The 26,230-nt window shown below is 39.2% G+C and overlaps 2 protein-coding genes across 3 annotated transcripts; both read left to right on the top strand.

Annotated features, from left to right (window-relative positions):
• The first annotated feature begins 1,288 nt into the window (after positions 1 to 1,288).
• On the top strand, positions 1,289 to 7,946 carry wbp1la (WW domain binding protein 1-like a). The gene is made up of 4 exons (XM_008428935.3): positions 1,289 to 2,306; positions 3,452 to 3,554; positions 4,269 to 4,430; positions 6,681 to 7,946. The coding sequence occupies exons 1-4, from the start codon at positions 2,247 to 2,249 to the stop codon at positions 7,142 to 7,144; spliced, it is 789 nt and encodes a 262-aa protein (XP_008427157.1). The 5' UTR covers positions 1,289 to 2,246; the 3' UTR covers positions 7,145 to 7,946.
• A 1,384-nt stretch (positions 7,947 to 9,330) lies between these two features.
• Positions 9,331 to 25,245, top strand: nt5c2a (5'-nucleotidase, cytosolic IIa). Of its 2 annotated transcripts, XM_008428937.3 has the most exons (19): positions 9,332 to 9,585; positions 10,736 to 10,856; positions 12,022 to 12,054; positions 13,640 to 13,713; positions 14,050 to 14,167; positions 14,264 to 14,359; positions 15,010 to 15,101; positions 16,044 to 16,101; positions 16,437 to 16,530; positions 16,620 to 16,673; positions 16,761 to 16,844; positions 16,999 to 17,040; positions 17,153 to 17,260; positions 17,874 to 17,940; positions 18,800 to 18,970; positions 19,854 to 19,905; positions 20,134 to 20,194; positions 20,723 to 20,899; positions 22,448 to 25,245. In XM_008428937.3, exons 2-19 carry the CDS (start codon positions 10,756 to 10,758, stop codon positions 22,685 to 22,687), a joined length of 1,722 nt encoding a protein of 573 aa, XP_008427159.1. In that variant the 5' UTR covers positions 9,332 to 9,585; positions 10,736 to 10,755; the 3' UTR covers positions 22,688 to 25,245. The 2 variants fall into 2 exon arrangements, with proteins under 2 accessions (XP_008427161.1, XP_008427159.1); XM_008428939.3 differs by lacking the exon at positions 12,022 to 12,054 and having other exon boundaries at positions 9,331 to 9,585.
• Positions 25,246 to 26,230: the final 985 nt, after the last annotated feature.

Here is a 26,230-nt window from a genome sequence, read left to right as displayed (position 1 = left end):
ATCCTGGACGGACAGCAGCAGTGCATGTCTGAAAGATGGCCTCCGATGCAGATCTCCAAGGCTCTCCACTCTCATTCTTTCAGCCCGATGCTCCGTAGAGCTGCCTCTGGATATTGCAGTTCACTTACGATGTACAGTAAAGTTGCTCCTTATAGTTGGATCACAGCTGGTAGCTACGAAGGTGTCCCGAACCTTCAATCGTAAGCCAACTTCAGCGGCCGCTTCGTTCAAACTATAAAAACTCCCGACGGTGAAGCTCTGAGTCCATGAGAGCCGCCAACTGAAACACGTTCTGTCTGAGCGGCCACACGAGAACTAAAGTCAGGAGTAATAACACTATTTTCTAATGAAGTTAATGAGCTTCAGCTTATTGATAACCCGTTAGTAGGTCGCCATCTTTCTTGAAGCAAAGTATGGGTGTGACGCTAACCAACCAATTGGGGAAGTTGTAGCCTGATGACGTGCCTCTCCTCATTTGCATTTATTTTTTCCCTAAGTTTTGCGGGGAAATAGAATGTGATAAATAAGAAAATAAGGAAATACTAAATAATAAGGGGAATTGGAAAATGGGAAAAGTAAAGATTTTTCAAACAAATGTTGAATGAAAAATAGATAAAAGAAAATTGGGTAAATAAAAAAGGGATATATGAGAAATTGATTAATGAAACTGGGAAATAGAAAATCGGGTTAATGGAAAAAGGAAATCAAAAAATGTTTAAATTAAAAAATAGATTAATGAAAAATGGGTAAATAGATAAAGAGATAAATGAAAAAGGACAAATGAAAAATAGATTAATGAAAAATAGATTAATGAAAAAGAGAAATAGAGAAATTGATAATCGGAAAAATAAATAAATGAAAAAATTGGGTTAATAAAAAGGGAAATTGAAAAGTGGTTAATTGAAAAATAAATTAATGAAAAATGGGTAAATGGATAAAGGGATAAATAAAAAATAGATAAATGAAAAAGAGAAATTGGGAAATTGATAATATGAAAAATAAAGAAATGAAAAATGGGGTTAATGAAAAAGCTAAATTAAAAAATGGTTAAATGAAAAATAGATTAATGAAAAGTGGGTAAATGAAAAATAGATTAATGAAAAAAGGGAAATTGAGAAATTGATAATATGAAAAATAAATAAATGAAAAAATGGGTTAATGAAAAAGCTAAATTATTTATTTAACAAATTATTTATTTATTTCACTCATTTTCTTCATTTTTTGATTTATTTTACTCATTTTTTATTTATTTCACCCATTTATTTATTTATTTAATTTTGGCTAAAACGGCTCTCCATACAAGTACAAGTAAAAAGTAAAGTGTAATAAAGCTACTCCTAAAAGTTAATCTTTTTCCAAAAAGTTACTGGAGTAAATGCAAATAAGTAAAGACAACTAACAAATGTGAAAATACATACAAGAGGGTTTTAACAGTTTCTTGCACACACCAATAGTCACCTGAATCACTGTCACCACGACAAGGTGAACCCAATCAGGAAGTCTCACATGCTGTGCTCTGCTGGTGAGGTAATCAACGGTCCAGGCAGTGAGCTGACAATCCATATCAGCTGTGTTATGTTCAACTGTTTTGTTTATAACAAAGTGAAATATGACAACAACAAAAAAAGAAAGGCATTTGTATACATTTTTTTAGATAACATCTTTTTTATCAAGGAAAGAAAAAACAAGGAAAAACAATGGAACAGAACCCAGAATACAAAAAAGTATGTCAGGGGTGAACGTTTCAATAGTAAATATATTGATATGAAAACAAAAAATAGAAACCAGATATTATAGACATGACTAATTAAAAATATCCAGGGATCTACCACATTCATATGTGTTTACAGCTTTTATTGTTCGTACTTTTGGAAGTACGAAGTAGAGTTCAATTTCCATAACCAAAATGCTGCTACACTCACGAGCAGTAGGTGGCAGTATGAACCTTAAAGAGAAGAAGAAGAAGAAGAAGAAGAAGAAGAAGAAGAACGCTCGCTCGCTCTGTCTCTCGCTCTCTCTGTCTCTTTATTTTTTTAATATGGCTAAGGGCTGTGTCAGGAGCTTGGAAGTAGGGTCAGAGTGAAACAAAAAGTCAATCCCTTTAAATAAACACCGGGAACAATGTGAACGACGAACTGTGCTTCATTTACATCGAATCCGACGTAGTTTAACATACTTTGTGTTACTATGTGACAGCGAGCTTCAGAGAAGTTATTTAAAACTACTAAAGACAGGTGAATTTGATCATGTCTTCACCTAAGTTTAACGCTGGACTTGGAAATTCTGCTACGTCAGCTAATGTCGAGGTAAGAGCTAACCTAAAGTCGGCCCCAGCTGTTGAAGTCTTTTGGCGCTTGACTGTTTACAGGTGTTAGCTTGTGATGGACAGCGAAGATGTTCACACGGTAGTATACAGGCAAACTTTGTTTAGCTTGTGGCTACAAGTTGTGCTTCCGGTTTCTGATCATACTAAACAGCTAACTTACCTATAATTAAACTTCTGCGTTTAGTTCAGCAAGGAGAACGATTGTGGGAAACTTTATAGATCAATGAGACAAACCGGAACGTCAAGTTTTATTTTATTTTAAATACTTTATAAGGAGTATCACGTTTGATTTGCTATCCAAAACATGCAATGGCGACTATTTAGTGATTTCTATTGTTTTGTCCAGAGTGTACATTAAAGTTACATTCAAGTCAGCAGTGGTTATTATCACCTCCCCACGCATGTTTTTTGTTTGCTTTCGCATTTTAATCTTCTCTCAAGTGAAATTGTATTTCAGGTTTAATTACACTTGTAGTTGACTGTATTTGTTATGGAAGCCCACTTCCGCCACCCAGATAAACAAAGAATAATAAACTTATATCTCACAATATAGAGTGAGAAACTATATTATGATGTACAGAACCTCAGACCAACTATCATATATATATATATATATATATATATATATATATATATATATAATGTGTGTGTGTGTGTGCATATTTCAACAGAATGTCAGAGAGGGCTGTCATAGAAATGGACCTGAGTTTTTTGATCACTTATTTTTTCATTATTTTGTTTTCTCATGAATAATTAAGTTTTGTAAAAGTTTTTTAATATATATTTTAATTCACTCTTTTGCTTTTTTTTTCTTATAAACACACCAGCTTTTGCTTTCGTTTCTATTTTTATTACTAACGTTTCAGCATTTTTCACCATACATTCTTATCTTGTCTGTGGTGTTTCATCATCATTCCACTCTTATTAGTAAGCACCGGAAACTGCAAAAAGAAAGAAAGAAATGTAAATAAAAAAACAGCACAATGAAGGCTTAAATATAAACTGGAATGTGCCTAGAATCATTGTAAGATGTAGAGAAAAAAAAGAAAAACATCCCTTACTGCTTCAGAATGTTGTATTTAGAGTCGGAGATGACTGGAATCTCTTTTTTTTTTGGGTGAATAGGCTGGACTCGTTTGCCTGGGAGTGAACAACCAGAGCTACATCTGTGAATCTGGCCACTGCTGTGGACAAGCAGAGTGCTGCAGTAACTTCTATGAATTGTGGTGTGAGTTAATTTTCTATTTCCTTCTTCATTAGCAGGAGAAAGATATCATAAACCAGTAAGCATCGTATTGTTTAAATGAGTCCGTGGTATACAGTATAGGTTAAAGCAAGGTTTTATTTGTGATGTATTTTTTTTCTGTCCTAAGACAATCTTGTTATAAATAGACTAATAATGATGTTTCTCTTTCTTCTGTATTCAAAAAAAATTCTTTGGAGTTTTCTACATATCCTGGGAAAAGAATGCCATGACTGTTAAATTGTCATGTTGTACACTTACTACTACTACTAGTTTTGGTGTAAAGTCATAATCTTGTGATCTGTCCACACATATACTCTTAATTTTTGCCTCTATGGAGCTTCTACTAAAAGCTTTACAATATATTTTTTTCCCCATCCACTCACTCTGGTACATTACAGCCTATCGTGCATTAGAGATTCGCTGATTACTGTTTTAGAAGATGATGCTAAATACCGATGTAAAGTTCTGTCAACAACAGTTTGCAGGATTCAGAATAGATGTTATAATATTGCAGCTTTTTTTTGTTATTAAATTAAATTGCAAGTTTGAGTTTGTTTAAACACAGAACTCATATTTTGAGCACATTTGAGTATTTGCCTAAAGTTTAGAGTCCTGCAGAAGTCCATTTTATGATGCCATTCCAGTTATGAGCTACACATTAATATGTTTCCTTGGTGCGCTGTGGTTTCCCTTCAGGGTTCTGGCTTGTATGGGCCGTGATTATTATCCTGACAGGCTTTTGCGTGTGTCAACACTGGCGGGCCAAGCAGCGTTTTCAGCAGGAGCGCCGGCAGAACGAGATCAACCTCATTGCCTATAGGGAGGTTCACAACAACTCTCAGCTGCCCCTCTATCTTCGTAAGTTGTACACCTGAAACCGCTTGTGAACTTTGTTACCTTTACATATTCTATACCCTGAATGTAGAGGAGGGTTTCAAAAGGGCCATCCAGTCATATACTATGTTAGGTTATGAACCCAGACAACAGGCCATATGCAAGTGCAAAAGGAAATATTGCATAGGTTTCAGAATTTTATTAAAATTTTAGGCAGTACTAGTGAGCACAGTAATGTGCCTCGCTTTGTTCAATTTCAACTGCAAAGTGCTGTGTGGTCTCAAGCAAAGCCCAACACAACATTCTGCAGTCCTCCTCGGTCCTGGCTGTTCCTGCACACAGTCGCTGAATCCGCCTTTGGAATGCACATGTTTGGATTACAACTCATCAAAACCACAGCCTGGAGATTCTCCACTGCTGACATCATCAGAGCATCGATCACTGCTACACTTTGCTTTCAACTTTGTTTTCTACGGAAAACTACGGAAAACAAAGTTGCACAGAGAATATAAATTACGTCCGTTATACAATCAAAATACAGTATTTTCCGCACTATAAGGCGCACCGGATTATAAGGCGCACCTTCAATGAATGGCCTATTTTAAAACTTTTTTCATATATAAGACACATCGCATTATAAGGCGCATAGAATAGACGCTACAGTTAGGATTGCCACCCGTCCCGTATTGAACCGATACAGGACACGATTTGTTCCGTACTCTACAAATGTGGATGTATAATAATAAAGAAGTGGTCCCCGAGTACTTTATATAGTAGGCTGCCCCAGTCATTGTTTCACTCACGGTGTTGCGATAGTGCCCAACTGCTTTCTGGGTAACGCAGACAAACCGACACGCTGCCGCCGCAGTCTCAGTCTCTCTTTCCATTCCCCGCCCCCCGGCTTTAAATGTATAGAGGCTGGTCCCTTGGTAACCCTAGTCAAAGCACCCCAGATGAATATCTAAAGCCACTTTGTTGACATAAAGATTGTCAACAAAACAGTCCGACTCGGGTCGACGAGGAAAGCCTGCCGCGACTTGCCCGGGGCGGCGTGGCCGAACGATGGTCACCCTTCTCCGTTCGCGCACAGCATGTTCGTGGAGAATGTGGTGCTAAATGATGACCTGCAGACGACCTGATTATCAGGTCGGTAGGTAGATAGGTCAGTCAAACTTTATTAACAAACCAGCGTTCTGACAACTATCAAAGCATTCACCGCGCACTTCTTCTTCTACGGGTGAAAATGAAGTCGGGGGCTGCTTACCGTAGTTGCTAGATCTGTTGTGGCTCAATATTGGTCCATATATAAGGCGCATCGGATTATAAGGCGCACTGTCGGCTTTTGAGGAAATTGAAGGTTTTTAGGTGCGCCTTATAGTGCGGAAAATACGGTACTCTAATACCAAGACGGACGGACGGATTGATCCCAGTTGGAAAATTGGTTTGCAGCATTGTCACCAGGCATTTACGTGAGATATACATACAAAAACATGACATAAGCAGTGAATAAAAGCAACAACATTAACAGCAACAAAGTTCAATCTCACAAATTTATGGTACCAGTTTACTGTTTACTGATTTAATCACTAATTGTGGTATGAAAGAAATTTTGTCCTGTTTCTTGGGAATAAAAGAAGGCAGTACCGTCGCCCTGAAAGAAGCGGCTCAAATGAGGACATCACGGGATGTGCATTGTCTGCTATAATCTTGCTTGCCTTTCTCAGAAGATGTATATTTTTTCCATGCTTGGCAGAGTGGTTCCTAAAAATTTGATGGCTGTGGTCACTGTAGTTCTCAAGGATTTCTTCTTGGCCTCAATAGCTTTTGCCAAACCAACAAATGTTACAAAAGGTTAAAATACTCAATGAAAGCAGAATAAAACATTACAAGCATTGAGTCATTGACTCTATAAAAAAAGTTTCTTTAAAACGTGTAGTCTCTGCTGAACCATAGTGCTAATAAGGTCAGCCCAGTAATCCCAGTTTCAGTGACAGTCCAGAACCTCGCCCAGAGTCTGTCTGAATCTGCTCTCTGTCGATGATGGTTGGGGAGAACGACTGAAGCTTCCTGAATTCCTCCATTTTGTGTTCAGAACAAATTTAGATGTTTTGCACCAATTAAAAAAGAAGTCCAAGACTGGCCCATCTCCTTCTACCTTGTCGTTTAACAAGCTTACCAGGCCCCTGTGGTCAGCATATTTAATTAAACGTGTTTAGCTTTTTAGCATTAATCTTCACAAGTACTAATATATATCTGTAACACTGTCTTCTGCAGGACTTTTGCCTGTCTACCTGCTACCAGCCTATGAAGAGACAGTCAACCGACCAGCTACCCCTCCACCTCCGTACACACCTCTCCAGTTGGTACCACCGTCCGGTGACCCTCCTGAGGAAGTCTACAGCCCCCACTCGGCCGTCTCCATGCCGTGTGACGCTAATGTAGCACTTAGTGGGACTCCAGAGACGACGCAGTTCTACTCCAGCAGTACCAACGGCCCTAACAAGGACTCAACAGCAGGCCGGTACCGGCGCTTCACTGGGGATTCTGGGATTGAAGTGTGTGAAGGCCAGGACCATCCATGGGATCAGCATGAGTTTTTTGACAGAGAAGAAACGTTAGAAGAGGAGGGCTTGAGGGGAAAGGATGAGCCAGATGGCTGTACTGATCCCCAGACTCCTGAACAGGGTCTTGCTGGTGCACCTGCAGCTGATGACACCCAAACAAAATCTCCTGGGTGATGATGTCTGTCTTGTAGTTTTGGAATGTTGCACCTTTTGTACCAAGACGTTGGCTCTTTCTGCAGACCTATTTATTCAGACTGTGGGTATTTGGTTCATTAACCTAATAGTCTGATAGCTTGATTTGTACATGGATACTTGAAAATGGTCACTCTTAGGTCTTAATCCACAAGACTATGTCTATTATGAACACAATGGGCCTTAAAAAGGATAAGGGTTGGTGTATGACACCAGATAATAATCCAGTTAGAAGGGAAATGAAATGCAGTTGTACATTATAGACCAGCTGTAAGCTGATGTGAAGTTAAAGTGTACCACAGTGTGATTCCTTTTTAGGGATTCAGTGCGGTTGTTTGAAAGCACTGAGCAGTCTCAACCTGTTGAGTTAGCTACATGATGCACCGACTGAGATTCCTCACTACATTACCAAAGAGAATGTCAAAGAGTATGGGGTGACATATTTACCTTCACTGGGGGGGACATGGATCATGTAGCATTAGATTGTCCAGGATGCATGAAACAACTGAAACAGTTTTTTTTTTTTTTTTCTCCAACACAATCTGAGCCTCACCTTATTATGTGCTGTATGAGGCTGATTATTATGTACCTGCTTCAGGAGAAGTACTGAAACTTAGTATGATCAGGGCCAAAATAATGAGTCTTTTCATGTGTACTGTATTTCTGATTTTATCTCATGTCTATATGTCTCATTAGTAATGAGATGGTATGCATGTTTGTTTGTTTTTTAATAAATGTATTTTTATCATTTTAAATGTGTTACTAAAACAATGGCTACACATCCTCTCTGTGTCTGATTTGTGCTGAATTTCTGTAACTGGCTGTATGAATATAATCAATTTGCAATAAGTGGAATTACCTCCATTTATTGCAAATGAGTACAATGGAGTGAGGTTACCACTGACCACAAAGTTTAACAGAACCTTCTGTTTTCTTCATGCAGACTCAAAGCACTCAATCAGAGGGAGATTTGTTCTATTTGGTTCCTGTACTAGTTTAGTAGTTGCTGTATCTTAACTGGGCTCTACTATCAATGTGTATTCAGGTTTTAAAAAGCTGCACTTTCAAAACCAAGAACATGTTCCATCATATCTAGTCTGCTGAAAACCAAGTTGTTGTTCTACGCTTTGCTTCGTCCAGAGGATCTGGCCTCTTGACTATTGAGAAACAATTGCTTCCTGGAGGCGTGACCTCTGTTGAAGCTTTAAATTTTATCCAATTGCTAACTTTTCCTGTGACTTATGGCTTGCAGCAGTTCGATACTATGAAGTTGCCTGCACTTCCTCTGTAGTCATTGCTAAAACTACAGGGAGACTACAATTCTAAAATGGCGCAGAAATTTTACTTCATCGTTCAAAACTTCTTCTGATTGCTGATTGGCCTGGTTGAAATTCTACTGGAGGGATCCAAGTAAATGGGGGGGAAAGCCCAGACTGAGCTGTGAAATGCAGCGTTTCCCCCAGAAAACTTGCTAAGTCCAGTGAACGGGGCGCTGAGGCATTTCACCATGTTTTTGAATTAAAAGGTGTTAAATTGAGAGAAAATATAAAAATATTACTTGGTAACTATATATTGCAGGAAGACATAGGCAGTGAAACGCTATTTAAACCCACAACTATAGAATCTTAAAAGCAAAACAAAAAAAGAATATTTGCCCTTTTGTTATGTTATATATTTAAATCTCACTAAGTCATGGGTTAACATTTAAAATGTTTTATCTTGCATATATGTTAAATAAATCAACTTTTGTTGCAAAGTGCTCCAGAAGTAAATTTATATGTGAACATTTTAGGTTAATATGACAGACGATTCCTTCCTCCGTGTCTGCTGCAATGTCTGACCTGTTGAAAGAGGATAAATAATTAGATGTGCCAGACATTTTGATTAATTAATAAATGTCCTGAGGAGGAAGAAAACATGTATGTTTAAAAATATTCATAATCAAAAGTCTGCCTTGCCTTTTTTAATTACTTTTTTTTTTTTTTACAATTAATACAGCTAATATCTTCTGCTGTCTTGGTTTAGACAAGAAGGGACGACCGCTCCAAGATGGCCGCCGTATTTCCTATTGTCCTATGGTTCCTCCCATACAGCAGATGGTAGCATGCTGAAGCCACAGACATAATTTATATCCGTCTATGGCTGAAACAACAGGAAGAGCAGAGAGTATTGGTTTAGATCGGCTAGAAGAACAACCTGCATGCATTATTTGTACTTAAACTTTTCTGTACATCTACAGACTGATAAATGTGCTGCTCTTATTTCTCAGTAACTCTTTATGTCTCATATGACCGTCTCAGCACTCAAACAGTTGTGAATCAGAGCGTCCTTCCCGATGATCCAATCATAGCGCAGACCTCTCGGAGCTTGCCACTACTGCGCACGCTCCTCCCACAGTCACTGTCCAAGTTAACGTTGAGACGGTAAGTGGTGCTTTTAGTCGAGTATTTTATTCATTTCTTTCCGTTTTAAAGAGCTTTATTGGAAGAAAATGCTTCCTGTTGTTCTTCTGGCTCTGACTTCCTGTGTCGGCGTTAAATGGCTGCTGTTTGACTGCTGGCTTCTCTCAGACACCTCCAGCTGCCTGCGAACCACAGTGTCGCAATGCGATTTCAAAAAGACTATCATGGCTATGTTTGCTCACAATTTACTCCGACTTGTTGTACTTTCTAATGTGTCTAATGTATCAGAGTTTTATGAAATAATTGTCGGGTTTGACCAGGTTTTAAACGGAGGCAAATATAAAATATCGCATGGCATCTACAACTGTGAGGCCACCTTCCTGCTTCTGCAGGAATTAAGATGGCAAGCAGCTTGGTTCATTGTGCATTAAATATCTAGTCATTAGCCAGTAAGAGCACCGCTATAAAGGCAGTTTGCTGCTCTGGAGCATACAGGTGTGTGTTAACGGAATACACCAATAACTCGTATGTCATCAGCATCTGCAAAACTATTGCAAACCAAATGATTCCACCTGAAAGAGCTCACCAACATGGACCACTGCCCCTGTAGAACTGATGGCACCCAGGCTCAGACTTGGGTTGCAACTAGTGAAATTTACTTTAATAACTTTGTTTTCCCCTTTAAAAAGTAGCTTTAGGAGTATTTTTACTACTCTGTGCATTTTACTTTTACTTGACTAATTTTATTATGAAGTATTGTTACTCTTGAGTAAAATTTCTGGATTCTCTAACCACTGTGAGTAACTTCTTTGAATGAGAACAAACATACTTTAACCAAAAATTCACCAGACACACACTTGCAGTTATTCATTAAGTTTTTTATTGAAAGAAACTGAAAAGTTAAATACTGCAGCTTTAAAGCATGTATAATATTTGATATGTTCTTGTTCATTAGACGTTGTATTTACCTACTTATAGTACATGAAAAGAACAAAGATCTTCATATTCACAAGCAAAATGTCCTCCGTTATTTTTTTGAAAAATTTCACTGAAAAAAAATCTAGATTCAGGAACACTGTCTCAGTCTTACTCATGTCTCAGACTCCTGTTTGTGTCCCTCGAAATGGATCAGCCTGCTTCTGACTTTAATGAGCAAACCTTTTCACCGCAGGAACATTTTCAACGTTAAAGATGACGACTTCATGGAGTGACCGTCTGCAGAACTGTGCTGAACTCCCGGCCAACATGGACGGCATTGCAATGAAGAAGTATCGACGCGAAGCTCACCACAGGTACAGTCACATCTGTATTTCTGTTCTTTACACAGATATGGTTCATGGTTCTTGTTATGACATCACAGTAGAGTTGTCAAAATAATCAGTATCTTAATATATGTGATACTATAAAACATAATTGCTCAAAGGTACTTAGGTGCATCAAAATCAATATGAACAGAGCCATTTATAATTATTTGTCTAAATTGTGGCACTTCTTTCAGCAGCAGTGCTGCAATAACTCCGCCCCTCCCCACAGTCACTAACCTGATTAAAACAAAGACTCGCTGTAAGTTTTAAACTCTGAAACATTGTAAAGACATCTGGGAAAAACATGAGCGACCCTTGTTATAGCTGATGAACAGCATTGTTTGGAGATAATTCCCCCATGAATGCTACAAGCTAATGCTATAACACTGATGTTTGAGATCGGATCGCCCCCTTCCCCCCCTCGTCCTGTAAAATACAGAATCGTCCTGTATTTGGCTGATGGATGTTGCGTTCCGTATTGAACCGATACCGATTGTTCTGTATTTCTATACATGTCTGATAGACACGCCTATTACCCACATATCAATGCTAAGAGTAACAATAATGACCAAAATAAAACACACAGAACGCTACGATTGGAAGCTGTTGTCACGGTTGCCTAGAGACAGTTACCACGCAGCCGAGGCGTGATGCTATCAACCCGCGTCGTCTTAAAATGTCACATGATTCAGGTTTAACCTCACATTTAACTCAGGGGTAATTTGACTCAGAATTGAATTAACCTGGTTGATATCTCCTGTTCTGTAGCTCGGTGAAGCAGTAATTATTGCTATGCTTTGAGTGTATTTAGTGAAATTATTGCAAAGAAAAAACCAATACAGAGAATCACACGAAAGAGCATACTCCCATTGTAACAATGAGCAGTTTAGCCAATCTGAAATGAAGTATTTACTTTTTTTTTTTTTTGTAAAGAAACTGCTTCTACTCTTTTGAACTTAAAGGCCTGTCAGAATGATAGCATATTAACATTATTTGAGTTGATGAGGATCATCTGGCAGAAACAAATCAATCTGTGTTGATTTGAACTTTCTGTATTAAACATTAGTGGCTTGAGGCATATCTAATCTCTCTGGTTTATGCATATTGCTACATGAGTTCAGTAGTAATCCTACATGTATTTTCTATTGCAAAGCTTTCCGAGGGATCTGGCTCATCCTGCAATGAGGTACGCATCCCTTTTGTTTTTGAAGCTTACTGTGATGACCGGAATTACGATTTCCATGATGTGACATAATTCTTCATAATACTTTCATAAAATGTCATCAGTACTGACACAACACCCAGTAGGTGGTCCATGTGAGTGTTTTGGTTGTGAAATTTAAATGGTGTCACAGATTATATGACTATCTGTATTTTAGAATCAAATTTAAAAATAATTTTTTGATACCAGAGAGAAATTAGATGTTATAACTCATATTCAAGGCTGCACAGTGGCGCAGTTGGTAGAGCTGTTGCCTTGCAGCAAGAAGGTTCTGGGTTCGATTCCCGGCCTGGGGTCTTTCTGCATGGAGTTTGCATGTTCTCCCTGTGCGTGCGTGGGTTTTCTCCGGGTACTCCGGTTTCCTCCCACAGTCCAAAAACATGACTGTCAGGTTAATTGGCCTTTCCAAATTGCCCCTAGGTGTGAGTGTGTGTGTGCATGGTTGTGTGTCCCGTGTGTCTCTGTGTTGCCTTGCGACAGACTGGCGACCTGTCCAGGGTGTACCCCGCCTCTCACCCGAAACGTTGGCTGGAGATGGGCACCAGCACCCCTCCCGACCCCACTGAGGGAAAAAGGGTGCAAGAAAATGGATGGATGGATGGATGGATGGAACTCATATTCAAGGTTCTTCAGATGGTGATGGTTGTGCATATGGATGTCCTGTAGCTGTGTATTAAAGTGGATCTGAAGAAACTCCAGACTAAACACGCACTGTTTTTCTAAGACAGTCTCATGAAGAGGATGGTCAGGGTTGTCCATAATTTTCTTGATATTATGTAAAATCAATCTTTGCATCATTGTTTCCAAAGAGTCCACATTCGTTCCCAGAGCAGAACCGGCCTTCTTTATCAGGTTTTGGGGTTTTTAGGTCCCTGGTTCTGATGGCAGTAGAAGAGACGGCTGTCTCAACAACAGACTTGTAGAAGATCTGCAGAACAGAACAGTCAGTGATGGGATGAGGGACATCAATTGCTGTAACATTTATCACCTTGTTAGACCTCTTTCTACCTCTGGAACTTTAAAGTCCCAGTAAAATACATTTGAGTTTATGGGCACTATGATGCATCTAGGAGTCAACAGTTGCACAAAGCTCTGCGTGTAGCAGCTCTGACTTGGTGTCCCTGTTGCTCTGAACAGTTGTATTCCATACCAAAGTGATTAAGGGTAAATTAACACATTTTCAGGCTCACATATAGGACAGCACATCAGTAATTTTCATTTTTTCAGCTCTCCACTTTGTTTAGTTAAAAAGTGTCTCATGCTCCCTCTGGGTAATGCATATCTTCATCATCCCAGTAACATCCTAATGTTGCCATGTAACAACTTGAAATAATTTTTATCTATTTGAATGTGTAGTGCATGTCTGTCTGTGCAATAGATGTGTTCTGGGAGGATTAATTTATTTTTGCGATGACCTGCTTTTGCAACTCACTGTGTCTTTTGATCAGTCATTTACCTAGGAGTCGCTTGGAGGGAATCGGAAAAGTGCACAATTTAAAAAAAGACAAAAGAATCGCTCTTAATTGTTACTAGATTCGTGTCATTGCAGAGTGTTTGTCAATCGAAGCTTGGCCATGGAAAAAATCAAGTGCTTTGGATTTGACATGGATTATACTCTTGCTGGTAAGTACAGTATAACCCTAATTTAAAACAAAAGTCATCTGAAGGTTTCTGAGAAAACAACTTTGGTAAAACTTCTGTAAATAAATCCTAAGAACATCCCAGAATGTGTTCTCTCTCTTTAATGGAAGAATTTAGTTTTGGTTCAAATTCTATTTCATCATTTGAATACTTCTGTCTGTCCCCTGTATACAGTACTTTTAGGGAAATGGTTTCTTATTTAAAAAATGAATTTATTTATTTGTTAGCACTTTTATGTATTTTTAATATAGTATGAACTTAAGTGGTTCAGATATTGTGTTATGCTGTGACGATCATTCTGCCTCCCCTCCTGTGCAGTGTATAAATCTCCAGAGTACGAGTCACTGGGATTTGACTTGACCGTTGAGCGTCTGGTATCCATCGGTTACCCCCAAGAGTTGCTGAACTTTGTCTATGATCCCTCCTTCCCCACCAGGTGGGTTCCTCTCAGCGTCTTGTTTGGTTTTCTGACTCGGTCGTTGTTGCAGAGATCGAATCTCTTACCTTCACTTATCTGTCTGCATCATCTCAGAGGTCTGGTGTTTGACACCATGTTTGGCAACCTGCTAAAAGTGGATGCCTATGGGAACATTCTGGTGTGTGCACACGGGTTCAACTTCTTGAGGGGGTGAGCTTCACACGCCGACATCTCTCCTTATTCCACCTCATAGTGAGACACTGAGGTTCTAATCACAACCACGTAGCAGACATGATATGTATAACGTCTCACTAGAGCTTATGCATTATGTTTGGCTAGCAGCAGTAGGCTTGTCGCGATAACAAATTTTGCTGGATGATAAATTCTTCCAGAAGTTATTGCGATACACGATAATATTCTTTTGAGATCATTCTTAAGTAATATAGAGGTAATAGCAAAATAATAATGCAAGAGCGCATTCTAAAAGGTTAGTAAACTTTACATTCTAATGAACATTTAACACTGGAACTGGAAGACATTTTAAATATCAAAAATAAATAAACAGCAATAAATAAAATCAATTTCGAAGTGTTTGTAAAAAAAAAATTCTCCTTCAAAAAAGGGATAGTTGCACCAGACTGAAGATTTTTATCATCCAGTCTTTGGTAGAAAGAGAGGTAAAAAGGATAAACGATAAATCATGCCAATGGAACTTATTGGCTTTGTTTTAATTTATCATACGATTAATTAATTTATTGCTTATTGTGACAGGTCTAAGCACCAGCATTTAAATGGCTCATTCAAGCCCACACACTGAATGCATGGATGAAAGCAGCTGACTGTGTTATTTCTGTGCACAGACCTGAGATCAGAGAGATGTATCCCAACAAATTCATCCAGCGTGGAGATACCGACCGTTTCTACATCCTGAACACACTCTTTAACCTGCCGGGTTAGTATAGGCTCCTTTTACATCTCCATTCTAAAATGAAACATGACTATTCACTCTAAAGACCTGGGTATATGTGGGTGAAACTAACCAGAATTATTTCTTACTCTGTACCTAAGAATTTAAGGTAAAACACAGTAATAGCTTCAGAATGGCTGGTCAAATATTTGGAAAATGAAAAAAATATAATGATAATTAAAGCTGCAAGCAACCTCAAACAGTCAAACGACTCCTTGATCTCCAACACCTCCACCCCAGTGCCGTAGTCAACATTCTAACTCTAGTCACACACTTGGCGACTTAAGCACCTTCAGTGCAGCCCCTTCCATCCCCCAGCCCACACAGTCCAACCAGCAGTCGGTACTGAGAAGAATTCAGTATCTTGTTGCTCTGTGTGGGTCAGACAACTTGACATCAGAATGTGTCAAAGAATAGAACCAAGATGTGCAGCAAGCAAATCAAGAATGTGATTTGCTTGCTGCACATCTTGGTTCCATTCTTTGACACATTCTGACGTCAGAATATGTCAACTTCCTGTTGGGAGAGGGTGGGGTTAAGGTGATGTCATCATGTTACCATGTGAACGTAATAAGATAAGTGCTGGTCTGTTAGAACGCACAGAAAGCGTGATGCAGCAAGCATCCCACGCGTGGACCGTTTTCTGCCTCAATGTTTTACGACGAATCGGCAGATTTTCAGGCCTAGCCTTGCCCACGTGCTTTGATGCAGAAAAAACCATGAAGGTGGAAAAACATTCACAGTTCTGGTCCTTGCCGGATATCCAATGACTTTGCACAATAATCCAAATACAGTGAAAATGACCACCATAGGTAATGAGTCGACACAGCCAAAAAACCTTTGGCCATGCCAGTCATGTGTTTTATGGCAAAGCAAATTTGATGTAATACTGTATAACCAGACTGTTCATTTTGTTTTCCTCCACAGAAACGTACCTCTTCGCTTGTTTGGTGGATTTCTTTACTAACTGTCCCAGATATGCAAGGTACACACACACTCTGCCTCAGTCCATGGGGGTGATTCCAATGTTTTAGAGCTGACCAAGTAAAGGATTTCCAGTGTTCCTGTATTTCCAGTTCTGGTTTCCTTTTTTCCTTATTAGTTGCTTCAGAGGGCTTTTATTGCTTTTATTGACTGAGCACAGACATCTGTGCTCAGTCTAAAAACAGCAACAAGAAACCAGAACATAAAGAAATAGTCATCAAGACAAATTTTCAGAAATGACTAGAAAGACTGACCGCTTCGAAGGACAAACAAAAAAATGGTTGGCAGAATGTTGAGTAAATTAATGATGAAAATGCTCTGTGAACTTGTCTGCAGTTGTGAATCTGGCTTCAAAAATGGCGACCTCTTTATGTCATATAAGAGCATGTTCCAGGACGTGAGAGACGCTGTGGACTGGGTTCACTTCAAGGTAAACCCTGTTCCTGTTCTTTAATAACTCCTTGGCTTCTGCTTTCTCTTTGTTCACTCACTCTGCTGGCTCTCACTTGATGTTCACAGGGATCCTTGAAAGAGAAGACGGTTGAGAACCTGGAGAAGTATGTGGTAAAGGATGTAAGTGGACTCGGCTTTCCATGAAACCTGACGTCTGACTGTAAAGAACTGTTGGGTTTGAATTGTGTTGTTGGTGTTTGTGGACAGCCGAAGCTCCCTCTGCTCCTCAGCCGCATGAACGAAGTGGCTAAAGTATTTCTGGCCACCAACAGTGATTATAAGTACACTGAGGTAAGTTTCTTCTTCCGTCATGATTAACTTGTGTAGTTCTATTATTTCTTATTTTTCCTGGAATAAATCTGCTGGGAGGTTTTATTTTTCTGAGACCGTTTATTTTTATTCTATTTTCATTGGTGTTAAAAACATGTCTCCTATCTTCTTGCAGAAAATCATGACCTACCTATTTGACTTTTCTCATGGACCAAAGGTGCGTCGAGTTTATCGGGAACCTGAATAGAACCAGAATCATGGCCGTCGTGACATTTTTTAAGACAAAGCGTTATGCAGAACACTTCCTCATGCGTGTGCTGTTCCCCCAGCCGGGAACTCCTCACCGGCCCTGGCAGTCCTACTTTGACCTGATCCTGGTCGACGCCCGCAAGCCCGTGTTCTTTGGGGAAGGTACAGTTCTGCGGCAAGTCGACACTGTAAGTGTGTGTTACTAGATAGACTTGAAAGTTATGGAGCAAAATCATCTGTTGTTCAGACAGATTTAAAAATGTTTTCTCCTTTTGTGTGTTAGCAATTTACAGAAAACTCAGCAGGCTCATAATAATACACTGAAGCTCTGATCTCTTCCAGTCCCAGTAAAGCCTCTGAATTCACTCGATAGTATTTCATCCAGCAGCAGGAAAACAAGCCTAAGCATACCTTCTCCAAGCACAAAGTAGTTATCTACTGGCCAAGGCAGTCACCTGATTTAGATCCAGCTGAGCATGGCTTCTTTGTCTTGAAGACGAACGCTAAAGGGACAAATAAGTAGTAGCTGAAGATGGATGCAGATCATCATCATCATCACTGAGGACCATAAACCAGACTTTTAAGTCTGTGTAGGGAAACTACAGAGCAGAGTAGCTTTAATTTACGTCTACCACCTTTCCCCAAATATGACGGCGTCCTGAAGTGAGAGGGGCCGAATACAAACTATGCACCTTAATCGTGTCTAAGTTAGGTTCAGGCCTCATAGCGAGAAGCTAAAACCAGATGCCGTTGAATGTCGTGTTCTCTGAAAGTGTGTGATGAAGCTGTGGATTGTTTCAGACCACGAGTCGGCTGAAGATCGGCACATACACCGGACCGCTCCAGCACGGCATCGTGTACTCTGGAGGTAAATGTTCCAATGGGTATGCCCAGGCAGATATTTGTAAGCCATCCCCTCAGTAATTATTGAATAAAAGAAAAAAATTCATCGGCACCATTTGCAAAAGTTAGTCTACATTTGTCACATTACAAACCAACTTTCATATGTTTTATTGGGATTTCATAAGAAAGACCAACATTGCTAGTAGTGCATTACTACTAGCAATGTTGTAGTAATGAAGTTGAAAGTTTTCAAAATGCTGTACTTATAAAACTCAGAAAATTATGCATTTTTATTCAATTGTTCAATTGGACTTTTTCCAATAAATGAGTTCCAGACCTTAATTATGGCTGACTCCAGTGCCAGTTTTTCACTGGTACTAGTAAAGAACCTGTTTGTTTTTCCAACACCAAAGAGTAAGAGACATGTAATTGTAAACATCTAATTCAGACATCCCACCTGTTTTTTTTTTTTGTTTTTTTTTGCTGTACTTCTGTAAATGTGAAAGATGAATAGAGGTCATTATCCCAGTATCCATATATACATGTATATATTGCATGCAGTTAAACTCCCATGTTGTGGCTGTATGGACGACCTGAGAAGCTCTGGTGGATCTTCTGTTCCTTAGAGCAGTGTTACCCAAACCTGGTCCTCAAGGCACACTGCCCTGCATGTTTTAGGTGTTTCCTTGCTTCAGCACAGGTGATTTCAATTAGCAGGTCTTTGCTGAACTGCAAACAGCAGAATGAGGTGGATTAAAGGAGGGAAATTTCTAAAACATGCAGGGCAGTGTGCCTCGAGGACCAGGGTTGGGAAACACTGCCTTAGAGTGCAGCAGGAGGCCTTTGATCAGACCTTCTAATACTCCCTTCACTTTCTCTCTCAGGATCCTCAGACATTGTTTGCGACTTGCTGGGCGCTAAAGGAAAGGACATCATCTACATTGGAGACCACATTTTTGGAGACATTCTCAAGTCCAAGAAGCGTCAGGGCTGGAGAACGTTCCTGGTCATACCAGAGCTGGCCCAGGAGCTTCATGTGTGGACTGACAAGAGCGGTGAGAGGCCTCAGCATCACATTTAAAAAGGACCTGTCAGTTTGTTAGGCAGTATGTCATGGAAAAAGTTACAAAGCTGAACAGTCAGTAACATACACACATGGACAAAATTGTTGAGTTAATGAAAGAAAAACCCACAATTGTCACAGAAATAACTTGAATCTGACAAAGGTAATAATGAATAAAAAGTCTATGAAAATGAACTAAAGAAAGTCGGACAACATTGCTTTTCATATATGCTTCAACAGAATTATTTAAATAAATAAACTTATCAAACTCCCCTAAAGCATGTTTTATATATATATATATATATATAATATATAAGTCTGATTATATATAATATAGCATTTTTATAACTACTAAAGGTAACATAGTTACTTGATTGAGCTATAAAATGACACCATGTAGATGGAAAATGTTGTACTGCCCCTTTAATGCGTCAAGCTGATTCCAGAATAATAAATCTGAACTCTGGCCACACATCCGTTTCCATTAGTTTCCTTGTAAAGCCGTAACTTTTCAGGAATGTGGTTCAAATATCCATGCATAACCTGACATACATGATCAAAACGTAGCTCTGATTTGCTTGTTTTCATACCGTTAAGTAATTATTACTCACCTGCTTTTTGCAAGTGCAAAATGCGTCCGACAGAACTGAGCTGAGAAGCTCTGTATTCACAGCTCTGTATTCTGTCACCATGGTGAAATATTTGGAAGATTAAAAAAGTATAATAATAATAATAAAATAGAAGATAGGAGAAGAACCTCGTAATTGTAGCATGTTATAGTGATAACATTGAAAAGCTGCCACAGATTATATTTGCTAAAATTGTTGTTCAGCTTCTCCAAGTAAGCTGACTCATCATTGTCGTTTTCTCTCCAGCCATCTTTGAGGAACTTCAGTCACTTGATTGCTTTCTCGCAGATCTTTACAAGTAAGGTCCTGTTTTTTCTTTAAATATATGTGTTGTGTACTAATGGATTCTTACAACATATCCTTTAACACATACTTATGAAACTGCAGGATGTGCATTTCTTCTATTATACTTCAACTATTGACAAAGAAACGTGATCATAGTGCATGATCATGACGTGATCATGCAGAACCCTTACTTTAACTAGACAGGTGAACCCTTCCATGTTTTCCATGTTTCCATCCTCAGGCATTTGGACAGCAGTAGTAATGAAAGACCTGACATCAGCTCACTGCAGAGGCGCATCAAGGTAATACCTTATGAAAGATAACCAAAAATAAAAATCTGAACAAAAGTCTATGAAATGAACAAATTACAACTAACTTAACAGAGCAACTCGAAAGGCTGCCATCACTACTCTAGAAATAGAAATAGAATTTAAACTATGTGGTTCTTGTTATCAAGCAACACAGTCAACTTTATTCAAATTAGTTTCAAAACTTTTCAGTCTATGGAAACCCAGTAAATTGTATCGAGTCATTGACTCGTTTTCCACTGCAATTCAGTATTTTCTCGACATGGTGCAGCTGCCATTTTTATAGAAACCAACGGATATTTGAATTTTTCTGTATTTCTTTGCTTTCACTATCACAGCCACATGCACTGCATCCGGAAGGTATTTGCAACTTTGGTAGAATTTTTTGAGGATTAATTTAATATGTTTTTAAATAAAGCTGGAGTATACCAAAATGTGTAAAAAATAAAGCACTGTGAATACTTTGCATTGTTATCTTATGCAAGTTGTGACCATTCTCTTTGGTCAACATGTTGTCTACAGAAAGTCACCCATGACATGGACATGTGCTACGGCATGATGGGAAGTCTATTTCGCAGTGGATCCCGGCAGACGCTGTTTGCCTCCCAGGTGATGCGCTACGCTGACCTGTACGCGGCCTCTTTCATCAACCTGCTCTACTACCCCTTCAGCTATCTGTTCAGGGCTGCACATGTACTGGTGAGTTTATTATTGCTTCATTTTAGATCTGAGCTTCTCAGTGTTTACATCTGACTCATTGTGGGACTATTTGGTAATCTTTTATGTTCCTTGCTGCTTATCCAGCAATTCTATATATAGTAACTTGAATGGACTTTTGCTAGCAGAGATGCCTTCACCTGTTTTAGATGAGAGCGGGACGCTAAAGCTAAAGGAGCTGTGTTGGAGACATCAGCACAGAAACAGGATTATGTGGTAAATGTGGTCTAACTGGTCTAGACAGACATTTCAGGGTTTAATGATACTATGATGACATTGTGCTGCCGGTGGCCAAGCATGCTGGTGGAAAGCCAATAATGTGGGCATGTTTTGCACTAAATGGAGCCTGAACTGCTCTGCATATTTATTCATATTTATTTATTCATGTACAGAGCGGTGTTACACTGATGTTTAACTATTATACTATACAAGGTTTCCCCCAGAAAACTTGCTAAGCCTGGTGGTTGGGTACTAGGGCGGTCATTCATCCAGCGGCCTGTTGGGTTTTTGAGTTAAAAAATGTTTAAAGTTGACAAGAAATTTGAAAATATTACTTGATAATTATGTGTTATTGAAAGATTGGAAAATCAAGACCTGAACACCAAAGAAATGCAAACATAAAAGAAAAAAAACTTAAATAAATAATCGATGGTTAGCCTGTTGGGGGCACAAGTAAAGTCTGAGGGAAACCCTGCCATAATATAGTATAATATTATACTATAGTACAATAATATAGTATTGTACTTTGTTATAGTATAATACTATGTATTATATATAGTACTTCATATATTATAATAAACTTAATCCCTAACCTGTATAATAAATGGCCCTGCCCAAGTCCAGACTGAAACCAGATTGAACAGATATCCAGTAATACCTCTTTCATTCTATTGGCTGAGAGGTTGCCAGGCGACTGTACATTTTTCGTTCCAAGCGTGAGCAGAAAATGATTTGCAAATGAGCAGAGAGGTTTGCAAGCGGAGATTTGATCCGAGCAGAGACAAGTTTGGAGCGAGAGGAGAAAGGTTTGAGAGAGCACAGCAAATATTTGACAGTGAGCATTAGTTTTGGGTTCAAGAATTACAAGTTTTGAGAACCAAAGACATGAAATCCTGCTTTCAATCTGAAAATATAAGTACAAGTATTACAAGTTTTGAGAACCAAAGACATGAAATCCTGCTTTCAATCTGAAAATATAAGTACAAGTATTACAAGTTTTGAGAACAAAAGACATGTAATCAAGCTTTCAGACTGTAAAATGCGTGCTCTCAAATTATGGCAGGAAAATTCCCCCATCGATATGGAGGAACATCAGGCAACTGGCCAGAGACATATTTCTGCAATCCTCAATGAATTAAAGGCCATTTGCCAATTTCCGCCACTCCACTATGGAACGCACTCTGCAGCAGTTATACACCAATGAGAGTGTTTAATGCCAAAACACACTGGATAAGGTTGGATGATGAGTCGCTGGCTCTCCCCTTTGCCTGCCCGTCTGCCTGAGCTCTGCTTCTGTGTCTCGTTGTCCAGATGCCTCACGAGTCAACGGTGGAGCACTCACACGTCGACCTGATAGACACGGAGTCGCCGCTCGCCACCCGCAACCGCCGAGACTTTGACATCAAAGAAATGGAGATCAAGCGGCACCAGCTCACTCGATCCGTCAGTGAGATCCAGCCGCCTCACCTGTTCCCCCAGGCTCCACAGGAGATCACCCACTGCCACGACGAGGACGACGACGAGGAGGAGGAAGAGGAAGAAGAGGAGTGAAAGGACGCAGATAGATGAGCCTTATCTCTGTTGCACATTTTATTTGATTGTTCAAAGCGTAACGTTTTTGTCCAACTTTCAAGCGGCTGATGGATATTTAGAAAATCTCATTCAGGTTTGCTGGTTTGGCCAGGATCATGAAGCCAGTTTGGATCTAGTTGTTCTTAGTAAAGGATTCAGGCATAAGCAGATACAGCAAATAGAAAAGTAAAAATGTTTGGGTGTGTGTGGGTCCAGCTGGTTTCTGTTCAGCCGTCAGCTTCTCCACTCAGTCGAAGCTCTTTTTTCTTACTGCCATTTTGCTCTTTTGCTTTTGTTTTCCTGCAGCGTTATGCACAACCCTGCCAGTCTGTGCATGAAGGCAAAGAAGCAGCTTTATACTATGTGCTCATTTAAATATGTGGCAGATTTACAAATTATATTACGTAAAGGCAGACCAATCAATTAAAACCATCGCAACTGCTGGACTGTCGGATAAATGATGGTGATGAGTATCTTTATCAGCCTTTCATCTTGTGGGTGGTTAGTGTATCAAAAAACAAAAAACATTTGTGTAATAATATTAAAAAAAGCTCCAAGCAGAGACCTGAGCAGCTTCTGCAGGTTGTTAAACGGTTAAACAACATAACATGTTACCAGCATCCACTTCCTGTTCTCTGACGCTCTGACAGGCTGCTGCTGTTACAACATCTCAAACCAGCTCAGATGGTCAGGATGTGGTCAGATTGTGCAGCTGTACAGAGAATCCTGTAAACATGGTCAACTAATTCTGCAGAGGTGTTTTAGGTTTTGCTGGATGGACTGATGGATTATTCAATATTCTAGCTTTAGTTTATTGACCCTGAGGTTGATTAATAAGTTGGTCTAAATACCCCTTCTGTTAACCAAAGATTTACTAATCGGAATAATCTGAACTTTGTGGGCAAATTTCAGTCTTTCTATCTGATTTGAATCCGTTCCTTATCTAGATTCATGGTACAACAAGAACACAGATCAGCCTTCAGAAATTTTTCTTTTTTTCTTTTGTCTTCCTGCTGTGAGAGGTTATTCATTATTTACAGGAAGAAGAGAGACGACGGCGTTCCCTCCTATAACTTTACTCATGTAATCTGCCTGTTTAGGAAATGGCTCACATTGAGTCTTTTTCCCTCAGCAACAAAGTTCGTTAACACTTTATTTTGACGGGGTGTGCATAAGACTGACATGACAGTGTCATAAACATGACATAATATCTGTTATGAACATGAAGGAGTCTTTATGAATAGTTATGACCGTTGCCACCAAGAGTCATTTGGTAATTAACGACACTTTTAATGCAAAGTTGCACTAAAAATGGCTGAAAAGTCCATTAAAAGTCCCGACTTTGCATTACTTTGTAAATAATGACACTTTAATGCAAAGTTGGCACTTTTAATGGATTTTCAATGCAACTTTTAAAGCAACTTTGCATTAAAGGTGTCATTATTTACCGAATGACACTTCATGACAACAGTCATAAACACTAATAAAGACTCCTTCATGTTCATAACAGATGTTGTCATGTTTATGACAGTGTCATGTCAGTCTTATGCGCACCCCGTCAAATAAAGGGTTCATACAGAAGTGTTCTCATCCTGATTTTGTTGTTCTACACCTAGTCGATATGTTTACTTGTTTTAAAAAGATTTTTGTTAAACAATCTCACATCATCTCTATTGTCTCCGTGATTTAAGCATTTGGATTTTTTTCACTTAAAAATCCAATTTTCATGTGAATTTGATTTTTTTATTTATTTTTTGTTATTGTTCCCCGTGTAAAAATGTTGAACTGTAATCAGATTTTTTTCTATATCAGACTGTAAACAAAGGATAGGAAATCCTTTGCAGCTTTGCAACCATTAGTAGCTGAATTTAAGCTATTAATTATTTTGGCCAGCAGAGGCAAATGAACTGGTACACATCGGAGCATTTGTTCCTTCAGGCAGGAGGATGACATGAACCAGGTCAGTCTGACTGATGGCCTGTGATGCGTGTGATTCTGAATCCTCCTGCTGAATTGCACAGTAACGTAACATAACCCAGCATTTGTGTTATAAGAAACATGTTTCCTTCGATATTGATTTTCTTTATGCGGGGCTTGACCCGTCGCTTGACTTGATACTGTTATTGGGAAAAAAGGGTGGGCGTCTTGCAGTCTCTTGTTGTCCCAAATGAGCCATTTTCTGTAACAAAGCGTGAGCACCGGTGTCATCACTGATGCCGCCGTGGCTGTAGACGTGTTTCACATGCTGGAATGTTTAGTTGATCGAAGTTCACGTAACACAACAGTCAGGTTCTTAGCAGAACCTTCTACTGATAAAGATTCAAAGTTTTACTTTCATGTTATGGAGATACTGGAAAACAACTTCTTTTTGATATTCATTCAAAAGCCAGATTTAGCCAAATCAACGTTTGGTTGATGAGAGCCTGCAGCCCTTCACACTTCATGCATGCTTTTTATTTTAGTTTTTGCTGTGTTGTATTTGTTGACATTGTTTCAGTGTTGAAATATTTTAATAAAGATTCTTATTATAAAATGCATGGATTTTTTTAGGTGATTTGTTCAAGGTGATATTAAATAAATGGAAATATGATTTATGTCAGTAGGTAGTGCCATTGGTAAGTGACGGATCAATCCCACACAGACAGATTGATGTTTAAGTATGTATATGTATTATAAAATGTGTTTTTGCGTAAATAATTTAATTATGAAATGCAACCCAACTTTTTTTCATAGAAATGCATTTTGATGTGGTGTTCAATCAGACACTTTACATCTGCATCAGCCATGATGCACCAACATGCAGCATGACACCGGGGGAAGGAGTGCATACTGCCACTACTATGGAACTTCCATCCAACACGCTTTGTCTTGTGGGGTCGCGACAAGGAAAATATGCAAATTCCATGCAGAAAGACCCCAGGCTGGAATCTGACCACTGTGCAGTCCCACAATGGAACAAGTAGCATTAAAAAAAAATCTCATGTTGTAAGAAATGCCAGAATTCACGTGTTCTCACTGAACTAGCCTTTACAGGTTCCTCGTGTGCTGTTTAACCTCGTCGGCATACCTCTGCGTTCATCTTCACACCAAACCACAGCGACTGCTCTTATTAAAAGCTCTTTTGCAGGAGAAGTCTGTAAACACTGAAGGACACTCTGCTCTCTGGATGTCATAATCAGCAGCACCAAACCCTGATTCCACACTTGTGAGAACACGTGAGGCTTGAAGAAACGGGCCGAAGAGCGCTTTCAGGGCTGCTGTCAGGGTTGATCTGCCGTTTGGCCTTCAGGCTGCTGATAAGGTTGTTCATCGCCACGTGCTGAAATGAAGGGTCACGGTCATTTTCTCAGCTCATCGGACTTAGAAAGAAATATTCTCTGAATTACTGTGGTTCTATCTTCATAATAGTTCTGAGAATTGTTACCTTAGAAACTACTTCATTCTGTTGAAATCTTGAGCTGTGCCAAATAACATTTTTATTGCCTTTAAAGTGCTGAATGTGTCCCGGCACGTCTTGAATCA

Source organism: Poecilia reticulata, chromosome 15 (assembly GCF_904066995.2).
Source record: "Poecilia reticulata chromosome 15, P_reticulata-male-v2, whole genome shotgun sequence".
NCBI classification, from domain to species: Eukaryota; Metazoa; Chordata; class Actinopteri; order Cyprinodontiformes; family Poeciliidae; genus Poecilia; species Poecilia reticulata.
Note: the sequence above shows the minus strand (reverse complement) of the source record. Positions and strands in the feature narration are given on the sequence as shown.

Excerpts from the sequence above, each read along its gene's own strand:
- wbp1la (XM_008428935.3), top strand. The coding sequence starts at position 2,247 with ATGTCTTCACCTAAGTTTAACGCTGGACTTGGAAATTCTGCTACGTCA. Across the intron at positions 2,307-3,451 it reads CTACGTCAGCTAATGTCGAG|GCTGGACTCGTTTGCCTGGG; the intron begins GTAAGAGCTAAC and ends TTGGGTGAATAG. Across the intron at positions 4,431-6,680 it reads TCAGCTGCCCCTCTATCTTC|GACTTTTGCCTGTCTACCTG; the intron begins GTAAGTTGTACA and ends TGTCTTCTGCAG.
- nt5c2a (XM_008428937.3), top strand. The coding sequence starts at position 10,756 with ATGACGACTTCATGGAGTGACCGTCTGCAGAACTGTGCTGAACTCCCG. Across the intron at positions 10,857-12,021 it reads CGACGCGAAGCTCACCACAG|CTTTCCGAGGGATCTGGCTC; the intron begins GTACAGTCACAT and ends TCTATTGCAAAG. Across the intron at positions 14,360-15,009 it reads GGGTTCAACTTCTTGAGGGG|ACCTGAGATCAGAGAGATGT; the intron begins GTGAGCTTCACA and ends TTCTGTGCACAG.